This window comes from Cebus imitator, unplaced genomic scaffold, assembly GCF_001604975.1.
Source record: "Cebus imitator isolate Cc_AM_T3 unplaced genomic scaffold, Cebus_imitator-1.0 Scaffold134, whole genome shotgun sequence".
Taxonomy (NCBI): Eukaryota; Metazoa; Chordata; class Mammalia; order Primates; family Cebidae; genus Cebus; species Cebus imitator.
The window spans coordinates 3,977,704-3,999,522 of record NW_016107449.1 but is presented as its reverse complement, the minus strand read 5'-3'; the positions used below and the strand labels follow the sequence as shown (position 1 = coordinate 3,999,522).

The window sequence follows — 21,819 nt, the reverse complement described above, 5'->3', positions numbered from 1 at the left end:
TTTTTTTTAAGAGTTAGGTCTCTCTGTGTTGCCCATACTGGCCTTGAACTCCTGGGTGCAAGTGATTTTCCCACTTCAGTCCCCCAAAATGCTGATTACAGGCATGAGCCACAGTGGGCCTCACCCTGCTTTCACTGTTCTTGAGAACACCTTTAAAAAAAAAATTACTGTGCACTTTTGCAAATGAATTTGATTCCAAAATTTTTACAGATTTTCTTGATTTCCTTGCTGTTTGCCCTCAGGATCATTTCCAAAGGCTTTAAATGTTTTTGTTTTAAAAGTAATATTTACCAGTTTCGCTGGGAACAGGTTATTGAAGCTCTTCCTGCTGTCATGTTGGAATAAAATCTTCTAATAAGATTTTATGTAGGCAATGATAATCAATTTCATACACCTTGCCTATTTTGTAGCCTCTGTAGTACTTGCTGTAGACCTCGGCACACATCACTTTCAATCTAGTGAAATTAACAATTAATTTGTCTAACATACTCATTAGGGTACCAGCTCTGAGTCATGGTTTTAAATCCTAGTTCCTGAACCTGGCAATAGTGTAACTTTGGAAAAGCCACTTAACCTCTCTGAGCATTTGTGTTCTCAATTGTAAGTGGGATACTCCAGACCTCACAAGGTTGTTGTGAGGATAGAATGGAATAATCCATGAGTAAAAACCCTTGTAACAGTGCTTATCATGTTAAGTGCTCCATAAATATTACTGGTAATTATTACTTCTCATTCACTAACATTATATAATAACATATAAAAATGAAGATCTAACACATGTACAACTTGAAAAAATACAAAACACCCACAGCGTTAAAATATCTTATAGGTTGAATTTTTAAGCAAAATAGTCTACTTTAAATTTTTCATTAGCCCTTTGGCCATTAATCTCTAAAGTATCACCCATGTTTTGAATTTCTTTTCATAGTTCCAAGCTGCTTTAAGGGAAATCTAAAACTGAGTTGTATGGTTTGGGATATGACTTCCATCAGTGGGATACTCCTATTGCCCTGGAACGTCAGACATGATTCATGGTTTTTCTAATGCTGCTGTTAAATCCTTTGTAGGTTTAAACAAAAATAATGCAGCTACTGAGCTATTGGTAGTGGTTTCCCCTTATAAGGTTGACTGGAACAGTAGGTTGGCATGAAATTCATTTTAGGGATTTACTTCAAAACCTGCGTAATGTATTTTTATACAGACATCACTTTGTATATTTATATTATATTTACATCTTTAACTACCTTCTTTATCTTGATTTCTTGGCATTGCCATGCAACAAATAGAATGAAATCCCGACTGCCTGTTTGGAATAGATATACCCCTTCCATTATCCATGATGTCACGAAGGAGCAGGCTTCCTGCTAGGCAGAGTTCCCTTGACTGCCAGTGCTCTCTGTTCCTTCCCGGGAATTGCTACTCAGCCAGGGCACTGCACTGCCTTTCTAAACCAAGCTCTCACATTGTATGGGAGCTCCTTTCTCAAGTTGCCTGGCTCATATGGAACCTGCGTGGATGAAGGGAGAGGAGAGGGCAGGAGTTGGCCCACCTGGCTGTTCCTGTGACTGGTGGTGATGGATCATCCTGAAGCTGTCCCTTGAGTCTCCTCTCTGGGCCTGGAGCCCTCTTGTGTTAGCCCACTGTTGGCAGCCTGTCTCTTCTCACATGTTGGAGGTACTGCACTCATCTTTAGTTAGGGCTATTGGTTCCCCATATTTGAGCCATCCCTCATCACTTCTCAGCCACAGAAGTTCTGCTTGTGGTTTTCCATCATAGTTATACAGTAGATTTGTTTGTTCGTTTGGTCTTTCATGTGGTCTTGGGGTAGAAATGGAAGACTGCGGTATGTTCTCAGTCTGTTACCTGGGAAATCCAAAAAATAATTGGAAGTCATTACTTGAAATACACTGGTTTTAGGGTTCAGAGTGGTTCTCCTTTTAGCTGTCCTTTGATTAAGGATCTCTCTTTAACTGAAGAGGAAACATGTTGGTATATCATTGGACAAGGTTCTTGAGTGAGTTCCTTTGTTGAGCATCAAAATCTTCTCTTGATGAAAGGAATTCTGAAGTTATATAATAAGTGTTGGACATGTCTACAGTATGCCCGAGGGGAATTCAGTTTTCTTATTGGGAATACCTGGAGCCCTTTTCTCAAAATTAGGATCCACTTGATTTTTTTCTAAGCAGTGGAAGTAGAAATTCTCCTGTAGCTACACTCCATATGAAGAGCTGTGCCTTTTCTTGTGCTAGGCACCAGGGTGGGGATTAGTCTGCTAGTGATGTCCTGTTTTTGTGAGTCAGGTTTTATTGGAGTACAGCCATGTTCCAGATACTAGTTGTAGCTGAGATTATATGGCCAGCAGGTGTGAAATATTTACTGTCCTGGGGGGCACAAAGAATGAGTTTTGATTTTTCTGAGTGTGGTGGCCGCTTGGACAGGATGATGGTAGATGTGGACTTTGGGGTATAGAGTTAAATGGAGAGGCAGAGAGCCTCTTGCCATCATAGAATTTGTTTTAATTTTGGGGTCATCACATCTTTTTCTATAGACTCTCACCCCCCCACACCCAAGAATTGACCTGCTTTCTTCTTTACCACTTATTCCACTCACTGCTTCTGATCAAGCCTTTTTTTCTTAATTTGCAGCATATATGTACAGAACATTGTCTAATCGCTTCTTTGTTCTGCCTTAAATCCTTTTTGTTATTCTTTCCCTGCAATTCTAAATGCAACTTGAAGCCCAGTCGCATTCCCTTGATTCCTTCTCAAAAGGCAGTATCCTGAAGTTGGTGTTTATCATTCCTTTGCTTTTCACCATCCTTTCATTGCATATGTATTCACCCCTGAACAATATTGAATGCTTTCTTATCTATTCATAACTTTCTGTAAATGGTATACTGTATATGTTCTTATTTTTTTGGCTTGGCAGTATATTTGTGACCATCTAGCTCTAGCGCTTCCAATCTCACTTGCATCTTGCAAGTAAGTATGTGGATGTTATAATATGAGTTTATTCTTTTCCTGATGGGCTTTTTTCCTCTCCTCTAATTAAGTTGATCTGTTAATATTTGTTTGAGAGCTGAGATCTTATTCTGTTGCCCAGGCTGGTGTACAGTGGTGTGACCATAGCTCACGGCAGCCTTGAACTGCTGGTCTCAGGCAGTCCTCCCACCTCAGCCTCTTAAAGTAGCTGGGACTACTAGCACATACCACCATGCTTGATTTTAAATTTTTATTTCTTTTTCTAACAGCTTTGTTGAGATGTAATTTGTATCTCATGAAATTGACCTGCAGAAAGTATATGATTCAGTGGTTTTTAGTATATTTAAAGAGTTGTGCAGTCATCACTATTATCTGATTTTAGAACGTCTTTATTCTCAAAAGTAATTAGCAGTTGCCACCCATCTCCCTCCCCTCTCTCCACCTTTACCTGAAGCAACCATTAGTCTACTTTCTGTATTTGCAAACGTGTCTATTTTAGACTTTTCATATAATTGGGATTATATACTAGTGGTACTTTATGACTGGCTTTTTTTACTTAACATAATGTTTTTGAGGTTCATCCTTGATGTAGTATGTACATGATAGGCTTTTAAATTGCTTACAGTTTTTGCTGTTACAAGTGATGCTTTGTATGTGTTTGGGGAACTTATTTTTTAAGTGACTTTTACTGTTAATAATAAAAATTAGATCTCATAGTCTTAATCTTTTGCTGAAGCACTGTAAGAGAAAAACAAAGATAGTAACATTTACAAAAACACTAATTGAGTATCGCTGGCAGTGAGTAAGCCCTTTTGAAGAACTCAGTGTAGCTGGGGTAGATTGACAAATTAATTGTGAAACAGTGGAAATGCTACAAGTGAAAAGCAAAATTATGAAGAAATTCAGAGGGAACAATTAATTTCTTGGAAGATACGTACAAGGTGTTATAAAGTGAGTGACATTTGATCTCAGTCTAGACCTGGAAATTAATAGGATTTCAGGAAGTGGGTGTTGACAAGGGAGGAAGAAGGCATTCTGAAAGAAGCATCATGTGAAGATATTGAGAAATCAAAAGGCATTTTCCAGGAACTTAAAAGAGAGTGAGTGGGCCATAACAATAGTATTGCAGGATAGGAGATTGGGAAAGGTCCAAGCTCATTGGTCAACACCTGCTGTGAGAATCTTACCAAATTGGAAAAATTTGGTAAGATTAAGAGGCACACTTTTATGTTTTAGAAAGAGAACTCTTGATACTGCAGAGAGTGAGCTGAAGAACAGAGAGTCTAGAGGTGGGGCAGTCTAGATTAAGGTTTTTATGCTCTTTTAGGTTAGAGATGGTAATTTCTTGTTGTTCATGGTGGTGGGAATGAAAGGAGATGAAGTAGATAAGCTTTTTTTTACGTTACCTTGACAGGACTAACTGATGTGGGTGGTGAGGGAAATGAATTTTAAGATGACTCCCATGATCTCTCACTTGGACAACCTGAATGATTTGGGAATTTTCTAAACATCTCCTACATTGTTAAAAATAACTTGTGTTAGAAGCCATCCACTTCCTACAGATAAAATATCTGCTTCAGTTTGCTTTAAGGAATAAAATAACTTCTTATAGTTTAAAGGTTACTTGAAGTGTTTTATTTCCAGTTCAGTAATAAAACACAAGTTCATACTGAGCCTAAGATCTGTCATTTTTAGACTTGAACAATCAAACTACTATTATCACTTCCTCATAGCCAAAAGAATGCAATGGTGTAAAGATTCCAGTTGATGCCAGTAAACCTAATCCAAATGATGTGGAGTTTGATAATCTGTATTTGGATATGAATGGAATCATCCATCCCTGTACTCATCCTGAAGACAAGTACGTAACCTGTTTTTGTCACTGATATAGCAAATCACAGAGGAAATACTATATTATATTACATTGTTTGCTTGTCCTTATAGACCAGCACCAAAAAATGAAGATGAAATGATGGTTGCAATTTTTGAGTACATTGACAGACTTTTCAGTATTGTAAGACCAAGACGACTTCTCTACATGGCAATAGATGGAGTGGTAAGTGCTAAAATAATTAACTTAGAAGCCTCCATTCTGGTTTTTGCTGTGTTCCCAGTGTCTAGGAGAGTCAGCTAAATAATGAAAAACGTTGACAGTGGTGAACTTGAGATAGAAAGCCTCATCCTTCAGTCATTCATTCAGATTTTTATGTGTGCTTATTTTGTGCTCAGTACAGTGAAATACTGGGGATGTTGGTGACTGCCCTTGGTTTTGAACTTTTGGCTTAGTGGGGGAGGCATCGATACATGAGTGAGCTTCGTTATTTCTAGGCATTATGAGCACTAGATAATACATTCAGGGTGTTGAGGGAAGAGAAAGTCAGTGCTACTAAGGAAGTTAAGGAAATAGAGAAGAGGCGACTTTTGTTCTATTTCTTTAACAATGAAGAATAATTGGGAGATTGGGGGATGGTGGTGGTGGATCGATGGGACAGGGTTTGGGGAGGGAGGACTGTCCAGATTTCTCAAATGTGGCAGGTAAACATACTTTTCATGCCTTTGACCACACTGACACATTTTGGGAACTACAGGTGGTTTGAATTGAGAAGGGAAGTATAGCAAAAGCTTGAGAAAGGCTTATATGCCACCATCTGGAGTTTGGATTGTATCCTATAGGCAGTGGGTAGTCATGAAAATGATTTGAGAGGAGTAAGTTACTGACCTATGATAATAATACCAAGTAGCTCCTTTTATAAATGATCAGGAAACTATCAGGGGTGTAAGGAAAATTAAGGTAAGATACAACTCTAAATTTATTTAGCTATGTGCAGGTAGATTATTTCTTTTAATTTTAGTATGTCCTAGTGGCTAATGAAATGATTTTGGAAATCCAGAGAACTTGGAATTCAAGATTAACTTTTCTGTGAGATTCCTTTTACTCAGTGAAAAATCGTAGCCACCTGATAACTTGCTATGTTGCAGTTAAAATGGAGTAAAGAGTAAAAAGAACAGGAATATGTCTTGTTTAGAGCACATTTCAATTTATGTTCAGCTAATGTTTTTTGAAGAAAATTTTTAGCTTTACTCCAGTGTGCTCTTTCTGTTGCATCAAGTATAAAATATGTACACATTTATATGCATATGTGCATGTACATGTTTATCCACACTTTTTTTTTGTTTATATGTATATGTAGATGTAGAACTTGGTACTTGAGAGGGCTGCATTAGATGGTCTCATTCTACAGAAAAGGGAACTGTTTAAAGAGAATATTAGGTAACTTACATTTAGATGTAAACAGGATATTCCAGTTTCTTCCAACCTCAAAACTCAGTTGAGTAACTTCCAAAATCGTACAATCCAGTTTACTTTATTTGGGCTATTCTAGTGAAATTGCATTTGGTTAGAGTGATTGAACTTTTGGTTAAAGCATTGTTCCTTTTCTAACTGCTATGCCTTATTGAAAAGACAGAGTGATAATTATAAACCTTTTTGTGGGAAATAGAAGTGCACAGAGATTCTGCAGATAAATAGTTTTCTGTTGCTTTCATGAGACATTGTGGATCCCATTGGAGACTATTCTTCCTTTTAGATGTGGACATAAAGAGGGTCTTTCTGATCTTAGTTCAGTAGTAACTGCTCATCAAGTGCTCTCTGGGTCTGTAAGTAAAGTGAGCTTTCCTTCTAGGAGTACCCTAACGCAGAGGAACTGGTGTTAGACTGGGAGTCCTTGCAGTACAAGTGCTAGGGCTTCATAGGATGTTTGTCCATTTGACATGGCTCTCATTGACCTGATTGAGCTCAGCTTTTAGGTTCTTGGTCCAAATTTAAGTTATCGGGATCTGGTATCTGTCATGAAAGGATTATTAGACACATTAATTACCTTTCTTTCATTTTAGTGTACTACTTTTATAAGAACAACTGATTCAAAATAATGTTCAGATTTATTTGTGAATATTTTAGAATATTCACATTCCAAAATATTCACAAATTCACATATTCCATATTTCATGCGGAATATGAAATATGTTTTCAGGCACCACGTGCTAAAATGAACCAGCAGCGTTCAAGGAGGTTCAGAGCATCAAAAGAAGGAATGGAAGCAGCAGTTGAGAAGCAGCGAGTCAGGGAAGAAATATTGGCAAAAGGTAAAGAATATGCATCTTGAAGTTGGATTTTTTGTAAGGTGTGCAGAATGGGGGTGGTGGTGGCAACTTTTTCTTACAAATAGGTAAGCTTTAAATTTAATGAAGATCCCAGAATATCCAGTATTCACTGTTGAGGAAAAGTCTTTCATGAAATCCCACCAATAGGCTTAATAGGCTTGTTTATTTTCAAACTCTCTAGTAAAAGTGAACCTTGGGAATAGGGCATTCTGGTGGAGAGTGCAGATTGTCAGCCCCTTTCAGGGCCAGTGCAGCTCTTTAACAAACTTTTATGTCTCTGTAAAATAGAAACACACTAAGTAGTTTTTACTACTTTTCTCTGTGGCAGTTGTCAGAAAGCTATAGTTCTGTAAACATTTTCCTCAAACCAGCTTTGGCTTGCTTGCTTTTTGAAACTCAGAGGATATCTGGGGAAGCCAAAGATGATTCGATCCACATTTACAGACTGTTGCCAAGTCATTTGCATACTTTCAATATAGGTTGATGGAGCAGGCACGGTACTCAGGATTCCTTCAAGTTTGGAGAGGTTGGGGTGGGTTGTCGTCATTTTTGCAATTTCCCAAAACCTTAAAATTCTTGGTGACTACATGGGTAGGAACTAAGCCTCAGAAAGGCAGGTCAGGGAGTGTTGATGCCAGTTGGGACTGGTTCTCTGCTACCACACCTGTGTGTGAGTTAGGGTATGGTTGTAACAGGGTGGTTTGTTTGGTGTTCTGCTATGTAAGGGTGAATAATAGACCAGAAAAGCCATAATGTCTTGGCTCCAGATAATTACACTCTGCAGTTGAAAAAAGTTGCCATAGTATAGTCAGCTCAGGCCTGTAATACAGTAAATTTTATATTACTTTAATTTTGCTGGAAGTGTACACATATATAGTTCTTTTAGCTTCATCTTGTAATTAAGACTCTAAAAATTGTTTGTATTTATAACAGTGTTTCTGATTTTAAGAATGTCTTCTTTTTTGAAGATGTGATGAAATATATTTGTTTCTTGAGAAGCAGCTAATAGTGATATAGAGGAAAAAATGGGACTTTTGTATTCCTCTACCTGATGATTGTATTTCTTATCCTGCAAATCTGTGATGAACTTGGCATTTTAAATTTCATTTTTCTGAGGCACCTTTATTTTAGGAACTGTTATAAAAAATATGGCTCCTAACGTACGTGTGTGTGTGTGTGTGTGTGTGTGTGTGTGTGTGTGTGTATTATCCTCTTGCAGAGTGTAGAACTTCATAATTTTTATGTAACAATATAGTATCTTTTGTGTACCATGTATTACTTTACAGTCTTTAAAACATAATTTAAAAGGCCGAATGTGGTGGCTTACTCCTGTAATCCCAGCACTTTGGGAGGCTGAGGAGGGTGGATCACTGGAGGTCAGGAGTTTGAGACCAGCCTGGCCAACATGACGAAACCCCATCTCTACTAAAAACACAAAAATTAGCTAGGCATGGTGGCAGGCACCTGTAACCTAGCGTCTCGGGAGGCTGGGACTGGAGAATTGCTTGAACCCGGGAAGGCAGAGGTTGCAGTGAGCCAAGATTGCACTATTGCACTCCAGCGTGGGTGACAAAATAAGACTCTGTTTCAAATAATAATAATTTAAATTTTATTTTATTTTATTTTATTTATTTTCATTTTTTTTTTTTTTGAGACGGAGTTTCGCTCTTGTTACCCAGGCTGGAGTGCAATGGCGCGATCTCGGCTCACCGCAACCTCTGCCTCCTGGGTTCAGGCAATTCTCCTGCCTCAGCCTCCTGAGTAGCTGGGATTACAGGCACGTGCCACCATGCCCAGCTAATTTTTTGTATTTTTAGTAGAGACGGGGTTTCACCATGTTGACCAGGATGGTCTCGATCTCTTGACCTCGCGATCCGCCCGCCTCGGCCTCCCCCAGTGCTGGGATTACAGGCTTGAGCCACCGCGCTGGCCTAATAATTTAAATTTTAGAGATGGCATCTTAATTTCTTCCTAGTGGGGGAACATTGTTCCTCAGATGACAAGACTTTACTTTTTTTTTCCCACATGTGTTCCTTGCAAAGGACTTTACTTTCTTTTGTATTTGAACTTTTTGTTTTTGTTGTTCTGGCTTAATATTGAATAATTTACCCCACTCTTTATGGGGAGAACAAAACATTGCCTCTTTTCTCTAGGTGGCTTTCTTCCTCCAGAAGAAATAAAAGAAAGATTTGACAGCAACTGTATTACACCAGTAAGTAGCCTCATACTTTGCTAGCTATTGCTAACTCTTAAATGATAGGTTAATTTATTTCTTTCTGTCATTTTAGGGAACTGAATTCATGGACAATCTTGCTAAATGCCTTCGCTATTACATAGCTGATCGTTTAAATAATGACCCTGGGTGGAAAAATTTGACAGTAAGTTTCACATTTTGATACTTCAGAATGATTAGGGTGATCATTTGAGGCTGTACTTCGATATGACTGACATTATTTATCTTTCTGCCCTGCCCCATAAAATGTTAGTTGACTGTCAGAGGAAAGAAAAGCTTCCAGGGTTATTGGAGATGGGGTACCCTTGCATGGTTAGGTTTTAGATAACTGAATTTTATTTTAAAGCCAGTTTTGTCCTCTTGTATCACTATGAAGCCATAAAATGGGATTCATAATTTTAAAAACATATATAGAAAAGTAATTTTTAAATGGAAATTTCCGTTATTACATATCAAAATACAGCAAGATTAGTAAATTATGGGGCTGCCTTAAATGGCTGTGTTCCCAAATATTTAAGTAATATTTAAATGAACTTGTATGTAATTTTAGGTCCATTAGCTGGCTTTCCTATTAATTAGAAATGGTAAATTATATTTAATAGATATCTGTTATTGATTATTGGGGTATATATGGTTCAGCGCGATATCCTTGCATAGTAGTGAAAACAGAAGGAACTTGTGAATGATCAGTTTTTCTGACGGCTAGGTCTGACCCAGACATTTCATTCTTTTCCATTCCATGTAGTAAGTTAATCAATGAAGTCGTTTTGAAGACATACACATGCACACACACACACACACACTCACCCCTACCTTATTTAGAAAATTTTCCCATAACACTATTTCAGTTTTACATACACACACACACACACCCCTTATTCAGAAAAATTTCCCATAACACTATCTCAGTTTTTCTTGAGACATATAATTCTTTTGATTTTTGTGCCTATAGAAAATTGGGGATAAGCTAAAAGTGTTAGGTTTTAGGTTTGAGGCAACTACTTCAATTACAGGTATACTTAAAAAAAATTGTAAAATTTTTTTATAGGTTATTTTATCTGATGCTAGTGCTCCTGGTGAAGGAGAACATAAAATCATGGATTACATTAGAAGACAAAGAGGTAAATCTTATTTATCAATATTTGATTATATGTTCTATTTTTAAAAGGCCACTGAATAGAAAATATTTGGTATGAAGTGATATTCTTGTGGCATATGTTAATATAAATATGTGTTTCTCTCTTGTTTAGCCCAGCCTGACCATGACCCAAATACTCATCATTGTTTATGTGGAGCAGATGGTAAGTTTCTTCTTTGAGATTTGCTTCCCTTGGATTAAACCATAGCAAGTTGATGGGTTGGTGTGCAGTAATGGATTATTCATGGCTGCCTGAAAGTTCCAAACTGCCTTGATGATTTTATGTTCAGCAGGGAACTAGTATTGAGTTGCTGTTTAATCTGTGATCACTAATCTTTAATTTTTTTTCTTTATTTTACATTTTTCAACCTTTTAACTCCTCATACCTTTAAAATAGAAAATTTCCCAGTGTTTAATCCTTAGTGGCCGTCTTTGTTGTAGGTCCACATATTGGGAGGACTTCCTATTAACTGGGAACTGCCAGGAGGTGTTAGGCTTTGGGGCTTTGCTGCTCATTTGGGTGCTGATTTGGGCTCTTCTTTGTGTTGGTATCTCATAGTAGTTTAGTTATGGTAAGAATCCTCAGAGTACTCACTGTTCGGTGTTTTTCTCATTGTCAATTGATAGCTGATCTCATTATGCTTGGCCTTGCCACACATGAACCCAACTTTACCATTATTAGAGAAGAATTCAAACCAAACAAGCCCAAACCATGTGGTCTTTGTAATCAGTTTGGACATGAAGTCAAGGATTGTGAAGGTTTGCCAAGAGAAAAGAAGGGAAAGGTAATAACATTGAGATGGTAGTTCTCATTAAGAAAAAAAATCTATTGTAAAATGTATATGACATTAAATACCATTTCAACCATTTTAAAGTATACAGTTAAATAGCCTTAAATATTTAAGTTTCCTTGTTTTTAAAATGGATAAAGAGAAGATTGTGGTTGAGTAGTTTTTTATGTGCTTGCTACCCTTCACAGAGATGTGAATGTTAAAGCACTTTAAAGTAAACCTGCATTCAAAACATGCACACGCTCATCCTTTCTACGTAGCACTTTTTCTGACATCGCCTGTATCTATATTATCCCATTGATAATAATGCCCTTAGCTTGTAATTTGTTTGTGGAAGTTATTTGTTTGAAATAGTTATTCTTCTTAACAGAAACTATAACTTTTTGAGACTTTTAAGTTACTCCCACTCTTTATGTATTTTAGGTTTACTTGGTTATGTCTAGTCCCCTTCAAAGGGGCTTCTGTCTCGATAATATGGTGCCTCTTGAGTCATACAGTTTATGAGTGGGGAAAAAGAATATGATGCCTCTTTCAAAGACATTGTTAAGTGAAAAAAGAAGATAAATATAGTGTATGATTTCAGATGTATAATACAACAAAGACAGTATCATGTATCTGTGCACATCTGTTCACAGGGAAGGGGTACTCATTGGTTGAGTATAGGTCATTGGTGGGCAAACAGATTTGGCCTGTGAGCTAAGAATATTTTTCATATTTTTAAAGTGTTGTTAAAAACAAAACATGAACGGCTGTTCGACAGAGATCATATATGTCCCCCAATAGCCAAAATAATTTACTGTCTGGCCCTTTGCAGAAAAGGTTTGCTGACCCCTGGCCTAGGCGTGGTTGATTTTATGGTTAATTTTTATTTTAAAATGGTTTGGTGAGCTTTTTAAAATTTAATACTTGTGATATTAAAGTGGATCTTGCATTAGAAAAAGCCTTAAAATTTGCTTGGTTGGAAAAAGTTACTGGGCTTAGAGTAGACTTGATGAATCTTCATTCTTATTCTTGCAGCATGATGAACTTGCCGATAGTCTTCCTTGTGCAGAAGGAGAGTTTATCTTCCTTCGGCTTAATGTTCTTCGTGAGGTATGTAGCAATAGTCATCGAAATCAGCACTCTAAAGCAGGGTTCCTTTGATAGCTGTAATGGCAGCATTCCTTTTTGGTTGTAGTATTTGGAAAGAGAGCTCACCATGGCCAGCCTACCATTCACATTTGATGTTGAAAGGAGCATTGATGATTGGGTTTTCATGTGCTTCTTTGTGGGAAATGACTTCCTCCCTCACTTGCCGTCATTAGAGATTAGGTATGTGCATTTGTGTATTTTTTAAAACTGTTTTACGCTTCTTGGCTTTACTGTGCCTACTGGTTCTAACGCATAATGTTTGTCTTCTGCTGACAGGGAAGGTGCGATTGACCGTTTGGTTAACATATACAAAAATGTGGTACACAAAACTGGGGTAAGTTCACTCTTGATTAATTTCAAAACAGAAGTATTTGCTTTAACAAGAAGATCATTTTACATATATTTTATTACTTACAGGGTTACCTTACAGAAAGTGGTTATGTCAATCTGCAAAGAGTACAGATGATCATGTTAGCAGTTGGTGAAGTTGAGGATAGCATTTTTAAAAAAAGAAAGGATGATGAGGTAAAGTGTTTCTCTTGCAGTAGCTAAAATTGCTCCTGTCTCTAATAGGCTCTGATGATCCTGTGATTACTTTTAATCTCTTTGAGTGTGTTTTTATATCATTATGGTGTGTCAACACTAATGTAATCATGAGCAGTCAGTGCTTTATTTTATAAAGGTTGTGTTGCTTGCTGTGTGGAACTATGTATTGTACCCTGTTTAAGTTGCATTGTAATGTTCTTTTCTGTCTTCATAATCAGAATATAAATCCAAACACATTTCTGATCAATATGATTTCAGATGTGAGTTCCAAGGCTGGAAGACTGTTGGGATTGAACTAGTGGCTGCCATGTTTTGAAAGCAGGAAGACAGGTTAAGAAGAATTTATAATGTAGGGAGTGTGGGTTGTATTATATAAGCCAGGGCAGACCGTTGGGAGAATGTAGGATCTGTGGAGAGCTGCATCTCTTAAGAAATTGAAATAGAAAAAGGAAATAAAATAACAAAGCATTTTAAAATTGATTGTATATGATGGGTGAGTGCTTACATGCAAAGTCCAGGTTCTGGCTTGGGCAGTTAGGAGTTTGCTGGTGCCATTTACTAAGATAGCAAGCAGTAGGGGTGGAATGGGTTGGGGTGGGGACAAAGTAGAAATTGGGTTTTATTTTGGAGATGTTCAATGTGAGTTGCTACAGGACACCTGAGAAAAGAAAAGTTCATTAAGCATTTGAATATGTGTAAAGCTCAGCGCAGAAGTCTTTTGAAAAGAGATTTGAGAACCATTAACTGATGAAAGGTACTTGAAATTATGAGTATGAAATTGAACTTCCTGGGAGCTTGTAATGGAGTAAAAGTACCTTTAACAGAAGCCTAGGGAACCATGGACATTGAAGGAGAAAGAGGAGACAGTTCTAGAGAGGTGGAAGGAAATTCCTGAAGAGAAGGGAAGCCATTGGTACTGCTCAGAGGGCCACAATGAGATGGACAGGCACTTTGCCTGTGGACAAGGTTTGGGAGCCCCTTGGTGAGCTGATAGGAGTGGAGGGACAGCAGCCTGGAGGCAGAGTATTTGGAGGGTGATTGCAGGGTGTAGCAAGGGAGGCCAGCAGTGGGCAAAATGAGCAGATAATAGTTTCTTAGAAACAGTAAGGAAATCTTTTCAGAAACTGATTTTGTAAAAGTCATGTGGCTATTTTAAGCAGATAACAACATTATTACTGCTACATTGCTCCATGGTCTCCCAACACATTGAAATGTGTTATTGAATCTTATTTTCTGTTTTCATCAGCTTTTTATACTGTAGCTAGTGATCTCTTATTTTTAGAGCTTTGGGCGTCTTCTTATGTAACATAGTCAGTTGACTGTAAGCATTCTTTCCAACTGTAAGCACTTACCAAAAGCCTTCAGTACTTGGTAATGTTTTTATGTGATGTCAAGAGGTTTTGCATATAGAATTCAAAATATAGAACTAGCTTTGTCTGGAGGATCAGATTTCAACTGGAACAGACATTTTTAACTAAGTTTTCAACAATTATAGTGGCATCCCTTGATCTGCTGCTACATACTGTGTACCTCTTGGTTTAAAAACCTTGAGTTACAATATCCTTCTAACGTCTCTTTAGCAGACTCTGCACCATAAGTTGGCATTAGAAGAGGAAGTATGGGATTTAGTAGATACCATAGTGTTACAGATTTAATTAATATGATTTTCAACTGACCTGGCAGGAGAGGGCATTTTAAAGCTTTGGATCTTTGTTGGTGTCCCTGAAGTCATACAGTGTCCTTCAGCATGATTGGACATCAGGGGAAACCCTCAGAAATGCAATAGGAAAGTTTCTGGGTATATATATATTTTTTCTGGGAAGTATGTCCCTGGCATTTGACAGGTTTCCAAAGGAGTTCATAGCACAAAAAAAGGAGAGATCCATAAGGTCCACCCAGGTGGTCTTCTGTTTGTGTGTGACTACCACCCTTAGAGATAGGCATTTAACAGACCAGGAGAACAAATGGTAGAAAAGGAATACATTAATATTTGTTACTGTCCATTCATGGTGGTTCATCCTATAATCCCAGCACTTTGGGAGGCCAAGGCGGGCAGATCACCTGAGGTTAGGAGCTCGAGACCAGCCTGGCCAACATGATGAAACCCCATCTCTACTAAAAATACAAAAATTAGCTGGGTGTGGTGGTGGGTGCCTGTAATCCCAGCTGTTCTGGAGGCAGAGGCAGGAGAATTGCCTGAACCTGGGAGATGGAGGCTGCAGTGAGCCGAGATCATGCCACTGCACTGCATGCAGCCTGTGTGACAGAGTGAGACTCCATCTCAAAAAAAAAAAAAAAAAAAAAAAAAAAAAAAAAAAAAAAAAAAAAAAAAAAAAAAAAAAAAAAAAAAAAAAAAAAAAAAAAAAAAAAAATTGTTACTGAAGTTGAACATTTAGGCAAGAAATGTGGTGTTTTTTATTATATGAGCTTTGATGTTTGCCTTTTACCTTGGGAATGTTCATTTATTAAGCAATTATTTGTTAAATGTTTTACAACGTGCCAGACGGTGTTCTGAGTGCTAGCGATACAGCCAAAAAAACAAAAAAGCAGATAGAAATCCCTGCCCTAATGGAGCTTACATTGTTTTGGAAGAGCTGGAAGATAAACACAGTAACTAAGTAAACCTTGTTAAATGTTAGACAGTAACTGCCACCAAGAAAACTAAAGCAGGCGAGGAGGCATCTGGGAAGGGAGAGCTTGGGCATTACACTTCTGGAAAAGGTGATGAAAAAGGCCTCACTGACAGCTGACTTTGATTGAAGACATAAAGGATGTGAGGGGGCACACTGCAGATGTTTGTAGGAAGCACATTGCAGACAGAGGGAATCACCAGTGCCAAGGCTCTGGGGCAGGAGCATACCCAGAATGTTCACAGAATACCAAGGAGCCAGTGTGGAAGGAGCAGAGGAGGCAAAGGCACAGCAGTAGGAGATGAAATCAGAAAGAAGATGGAGGGCCCAACCTGGTAGGACCCAACAGGTCATCATAGGACTGACTGTAGCTTTCATTATGCATCAGTGTAAGGTTTTGAGTAGAGAAGTGACAAGGTTTGATACATACTATAAAAGGATCATTCTAGCTGCCATGTTGAAATTACTGTATGGAAGGAAAGGTCAAAGCAGTGAGCCTAGCCCAGTGAGGAGCCTTTTTTTGTAGTAATCCAAGGGAGCCTGGATAGTAGCAGCGGAGGTGATCAAAGACAGTTGGATTCTGAACATGTTTTGAAGGTAGAACCAGTGAAATTGGCTATTGGGTTAAAAACAGTGTAAGAGAAGGAAAGGCATCAAAAGACTGAAAGATGTTCTGAGCAACCCTTATGGAAAGACTGGGAGGTGCAAAGGTGGGGTGGGGATTTGGACATGTGAAGTTTAAGATAATTAAATGAAGATGCTGAGTATGGAGAGGCCCTGGTTGGGGAGTCATCAGCGTGTAGATGGTGTTTAAAGCCATGAGACTTGATGAGGACTCCCATGGGAAGAGAGAAGTGGAGAGGTCCCAAGTACTGGGCCCAGAGGAGCACCAGCATTAACCCATTTATGCCCAGTGTTCCATCACTGGAACGATAAGCTTGTGGGAGTTATTTATGTCCTACTGCTCAAGGTCATCACCAAGGTCTGATTTTTCATAGAAAAAATTTGCAGCCTCCGGCATAAATGAATTAAAAGGTTGGGGAGTTGAGGAGCATAGCAGAGGGAAGGATATCAGGTGAGTGTAGTCTATTGGAAGCCAAGTGAAGACCGTGATCCCGGGAAGAAAGAATCCTAGTCAGATAAGGACTGAAAACTGACTGATGGATTTCATAATCTGCAGGTCATTGGTGACCTACGCAAGAGAAGTTTCTCTGAAGATGGGACAGAAACTTGATTAAATAAATCAGTGTTTTCTATATCAGAGGAGGTCTTAGATCAACTACCATTGATCACCTGAGCTCCATGTCAGAGTAGGAAACTTATGTATCCAGCATTCAGCTGTTTGCCTGGCAGAAAGCACCAATTTCATATTTCCTCAAGGCCTTATATTGCAGTTGGCAGGAATGACTTGGCAGTGCACCTACTAGGATGATCTTTAGTATGGTACCCATTGGCCCCTGTTTTAGGCTGCAATGGCAGCAGCAGGCACCCTAGCTCATTTCAGTTCCTTGATACCCAGGGAAACGTGGGCATCGGCATGGGAGGCCTGCGAATGGCCCAGAGTTAGTAGGCTAAACAAGATAAACACAAAATTCTGTCCAGTTGAAACCATGGCTGCATTTTGGAAATGAGTTGGGGCGGGGAAAGAATCATCGTAGGCTGGACCCTCTCCTGTGAATTAAATTGGCCTGCGGTAGTAAGCCGTGCGTACGTCTCAATTTCCTCCTTTTTTTCACTAGATTGATGTTTTTGGAAGCTGGCAGGGGTGGCGGATTATGTTTGCATAGACTCCCACTTCTCTCTTTTCTCTATTGTGTCATGCATTCTACAGAGTAAGAGCCCTTTTTAGGTAACAGAGTCTAAATTGTCTTGCTGATTTTTTAAAAAAATTGTTACCTTAGTTGTTAACTACATTCAACTAAACTTTAAGAATTGTTGAGGTTTTTAAAAAAAATTTATTTGTGTCTTCTCCATTTTGACAGCCTGTTTGCTTCAGGATAAAACCAAGGGTCTTTGTTATAATTTGCATTTTCCTGAGATGATTCGAAAGCTTTCTGGTCAGAATTATGAAGAACAACTAAATTGTATCTAAATTCAGTCTTTCTTCCATTTTAAAGTTCTGATGCAGCATTTTGGATATTTAGTCTTATTGTCTAGTTTAATCATGTACCTAGATTTCTGGGGTCATCCTTTAAAGCTTAAGTTGTCTTCCAGATCATTCCTGGTAATGCTTAACTCTGACATATTTGTGTAATTATATGACAGAATATGTGGATTTTATACTTTTAGGACAGTTTTAGAAGACGACAGAAAGAAAAAAGAAAGAGAATGAAGGTGAGTTGTGATTAATTTCATGAGATTGGTAATAGCATAATTTTACAATGTGTTCATTACAGTAGCTTTATTCCTTATCCAGTAGGACTTGGTCAGGGACATAGATGTCCACCCAGTTGCCCTTTTACCTGTAGAAAGAACACTAGTGTCGATTTTAAAGAAGGTCGTCTGGGCTCTGGTGTCTGAAGGGGATGCACTTGAGTGGTGAGAGGTGGGTGGCACTTAGCTGTTTGAATGGTTTTATAGCAGCCAAGTATTGTTTTTTAAGTAAAAATGGTCAGTCTTCTGTATCCTCTTGAAAGTTACTGTACTCTTATTTCTATATCTTTGTCAGATTAATCTTTCTAGAACACAACACACTAGACTTGTTTCTCTGTTCTAAAAGCACCACTGACTCCTTAATCCCTTCAGAATCCAATTCTGTCTTAGTTTGGTGTTCAGGGTACATTGTCATCTGATGAATTCCTGTTACCTGGTGAATTCCAGCCATCCAGCGTATCTCCTGTTGTCTTCTAAATATACCGTGTCCCTGCTGACTAAGAGTGTTGCCTTCATTTGGCACCTCTGAATGGACTTCTGACTTTGCAGCTCACTCACATCTTACCTTTTCCACAAGGCCTCCCTTCTTGGTTATGCTCATAGTACAGGTGGAGCAATCCTTTCCTTTAACTCTGGTGATTCTTACCTATGATACTTGTTTTCTTACTTGATTGCATAATGCTTTATAGTCATTTAACTTCTTTAGTCCTTGTTTTCTTGTCTTCCCTGTTAGAGTTTCAAGCTTGTGGAGTTTAGGGACTGACTGCCTTTTACTATGTTTTGTTAGAATGAAGCAATTTCAGGAAACAAGAAAGGAGAAACGTAGAGTTATTTATTGTTGTAGTGGGTTCAAAATCATTTAGACTGGGCGGAGGATATTTGGTTTCTACAGATACATTATTATTTTCTTTCAGTCAGTATCTTTTATCAGTCAGTCAAGACTATCCTATGTTAGCTATAATCATATCTAATTAGAAATAAAGAGTTAAATTCTAGCAAGGTGAAGGGTAAATAAAAGTTGTGTTTCCACAACAATTAACCAGGTGTGGTGGCGTGCACCTGTAATTCCAGCTACTCAGGAGGCTGAGGTGAGAGGATGGCTTGAACCTGGGAGGCAGAGGTTGCAGTGAGTAAAGATCGCACCACTGCATTCCAGCCTGGGCAACAGAGCGAGACTCCGTCTCAGGGGAAAAAAAAAATGTATTTCCTAAGTATAACTCAAACTCAACTTTTTTTTTTTTTTAACCTTAATTCTGATATTATTTTTATGTGCCTAATATTGTGTCTTAAATGTTTTCTGAAATTGTAAATAAGCAATAGGGATTAGCATAATGAGATATGAATAGATTTATGTTTCAGGACAATGATTATATGTACTTTTAGGGCTGAGTTGTTAAGTTATTGTAGGCTATTGTTCAGAAGGTATAAGTTACCATCAAAGTGTAGACAACCTTGTGATGTTAATGAAGATGATTTGGTCTTTTAGTGAGTTTAGTAAAGTGCTTACAGTTAGGATTTTATTCCATTGCCCTCTTTTCTTTCTGTCACCTAACTGCGTTGTGATTTAATTTTAATGTCTATGTTCATTTCCATTTATGTTAGAGAGATCAACCAGCTTTCACTCCTACTGGAATATTAACTCCTCATGCCTTGGGTTCAAGAAATTCGCCAGGTTCTCAAGTAGCCAATAATCCGAGACAAGCAGCCTATGAAATGAGGATGCAGAATAACTCTGTAAGTGGCTTACTTTTATGTGGCATTTAAGAGTGCTGAATATCACATACCTCTTGCAGGGGTGTGTGTGTATGAAATTTTTCACAGCCTGGAGTTTTGTTTTATAGTTTTCTTAATTGCTTTGCCTCAAGGTATTTTTAACTATGTTAAGTCCATCTTTATCAATGTAAAAATATCCAAATGATGTGAAAGAAAAGCCCTTGGGATTGTTGATGCATTTGAATGTAACGAGATCACTAACTCCAGTCTGGGTGACAGAGTGAGACCCTGTCTCAAAAATAAGTTAAGTGGTTGCAATGTTTTGTAATGCAGATGAACCACACACTGGTTCCCCTTTCTCCAAATAATAGAGTGATGGATGGTGCTAGAAGCTTGTTAGGGGACATCCATATGTCTCAAAGCTGGGGCAAGAGGAGGAGGATGGGTTTTATTCCCTTATTTCCCCTTTCCTTCAATGGGTAGTTGTGAGTATTTTGCAAAATGGTATTCCTTAGGCATAAACTCTGGCTCTCCAATTCAGGATGGAATAGATCTGAATAAATATCTTAAGGTAGCCCTTACTATTTAAACTCTGGTTGCTCCCTGTTTGTGAACTCAGCAACTGTATGCATTTGGTTGCCTTGTAGTATTCTTCCATATTTGAACTTTGTAATGCAAACTCCAGAAGCAAATCCACCTATCCTGCAAGGCTGTACTTTGTCCACCACCTTCCTATTGTAGTGGAAGTAGTCCATGAGCTCTCACAGCACCCAGTGGGACAGTAGCAGGGCTGAGGACACAGACCTTGATCTAACAGTAGAGGAAGGAACATACGCTTTTTATATGATATATCCAAGGAAATTGAATAAACTTGGATATTGTTATTCTGTTAGTTATCCTATTGATGCTCATTTGGAACAGGAATAGCTGATGACCATCATTCAAAATTTTACTGACTACCATCCCTGCAGAGCAGAACTGACAGTGACTGTTGTTGTCAAATGCTCTGTTGATAGGGTATTTTTTTTTAAATCTTGGGAGGCAAGTAGGTTTAAACTTTGCCCGCTGTGGTTGCTTCGAGAAGGATTCCAGTGTTATCTTCAGGAGCTGTAGGATTAGGCCCATAGGACCAGACTGTTGATCGATAACATTTGCCAGGGGAGTAGTAATGGGGAGATTGGTGATGAGGTTGCTTCTTTGATTCTGTCTTAATTAACTCCTCTGCCACAGTTATTTCTATATAGAGGAGATGTGGAATTTGAATCTTTGCAGAGTGAGATTTTCACCTAGAATGTTCTAAATTTAAGGAAATTATGAAGCCAAATTACCAGTTCATTTAAAGGGAGCCATTAAAGTTAGGGATTTCTGTTGTTTTATTTTTCTGAGCTGTTGGGTTGTAGTCTCTGGTACTTGACTACTGATGATTAACATTCTTAGTGTTTTAATAAATAGCTTCTGTTTCCTTATATATGTGGTTTTATATTTAGTTATTCTTCAGTGTGGTTTCCTTATATGTAATTTGTCTGATTAAAAAACAGCTCAAGAAATTTGAATGAATTTCTGTGAATCTTGTATGTTCAGAAAATATTTTTGTGGGTAGAGGCAGAGCAGTGGAGATTTAACATTAAATAGTGAACAGCTTTTTTTTCAAGAAAGTATATTATTATTTTTGTTTTCTAAAGATTGAGTTTATATCTTGTTAGTCAAGAATTAATTTTGTTTAAGTTTGCTTTTTACACAACTTCTCTGTATATAGACAGTTAATGGGAATGTCGCTCTCATAATTTAATCCAAATGGATTAGTGTTCGGTGGGAAAACAATAGTGATTACTTACTGAATGGTTAACCACCATGCACCAGGGAGGCAGCATGCCAATAATCTTTCACATGTATTGGTGCATTTAATCCTTACAATAACATGTAAGGAAACAGAACAGTGTCATCCCCATTTTAAGATGAGGCTCACAGAGCTTAAGTAATAAATTGTTCAAGGCCACATACCCAGTAAAGGTTGAATTTGGAATTTTAGACTTAGATCTGTCTAACTAAAAATACCTACCTTGTTTTCCAAGTACAACAGTGCCTTCCTGTATTTATTTTTATTGGTTTTTTTTTTTTTTTT

The 21,819-nt window shown here is 38.0% G+C and overlaps 1 protein-coding gene across 1 annotated transcript in view; it reads left to right on the top strand.

Moving 5' to 3' along the window:
- The window catches only part of XRN2 (5'-3' exoribonuclease 2), a 96,039-nt gene that overhangs the window by 16,368 nt on the left and 57,852 nt on the right, over positions 1 to 21,819 (top strand). The window contains exons 2-15 of the mRNA XM_037743094.1: positions 4,715 to 4,842; positions 4,926 to 5,037; positions 7,013 to 7,124; positions 9,296 to 9,354; positions 9,431 to 9,520; positions 10,424 to 10,496; positions 10,626 to 10,676; positions 11,141 to 11,298; positions 12,322 to 12,396; positions 12,482 to 12,615; positions 12,712 to 12,769; positions 12,853 to 12,960; positions 17,901 to 17,945; positions 19,587 to 19,718. Of these exons, the coding sequence (XP_037599022.1) occupies positions 4,715 to 4,842; positions 4,926 to 5,037; positions 7,013 to 7,124; positions 9,296 to 9,354; positions 9,431 to 9,520; positions 10,424 to 10,496; positions 10,626 to 10,676; positions 11,141 to 11,298; positions 12,322 to 12,396; positions 12,482 to 12,615; positions 12,712 to 12,769; positions 12,853 to 12,960; positions 17,901 to 17,945; positions 19,587 to 19,718 (1,335 nt within the window). The remainder of the gene's footprint in view (positions 1 to 4,714; positions 4,843 to 4,925; positions 5,038 to 7,012; positions 7,125 to 9,295; positions 9,355 to 9,430; positions 9,521 to 10,423; positions 10,497 to 10,625; positions 10,677 to 11,140; positions 11,299 to 12,321; positions 12,397 to 12,481; positions 12,616 to 12,711; positions 12,770 to 12,852; positions 12,961 to 17,900; positions 17,946 to 19,586; positions 19,719 to 21,819) is intronic.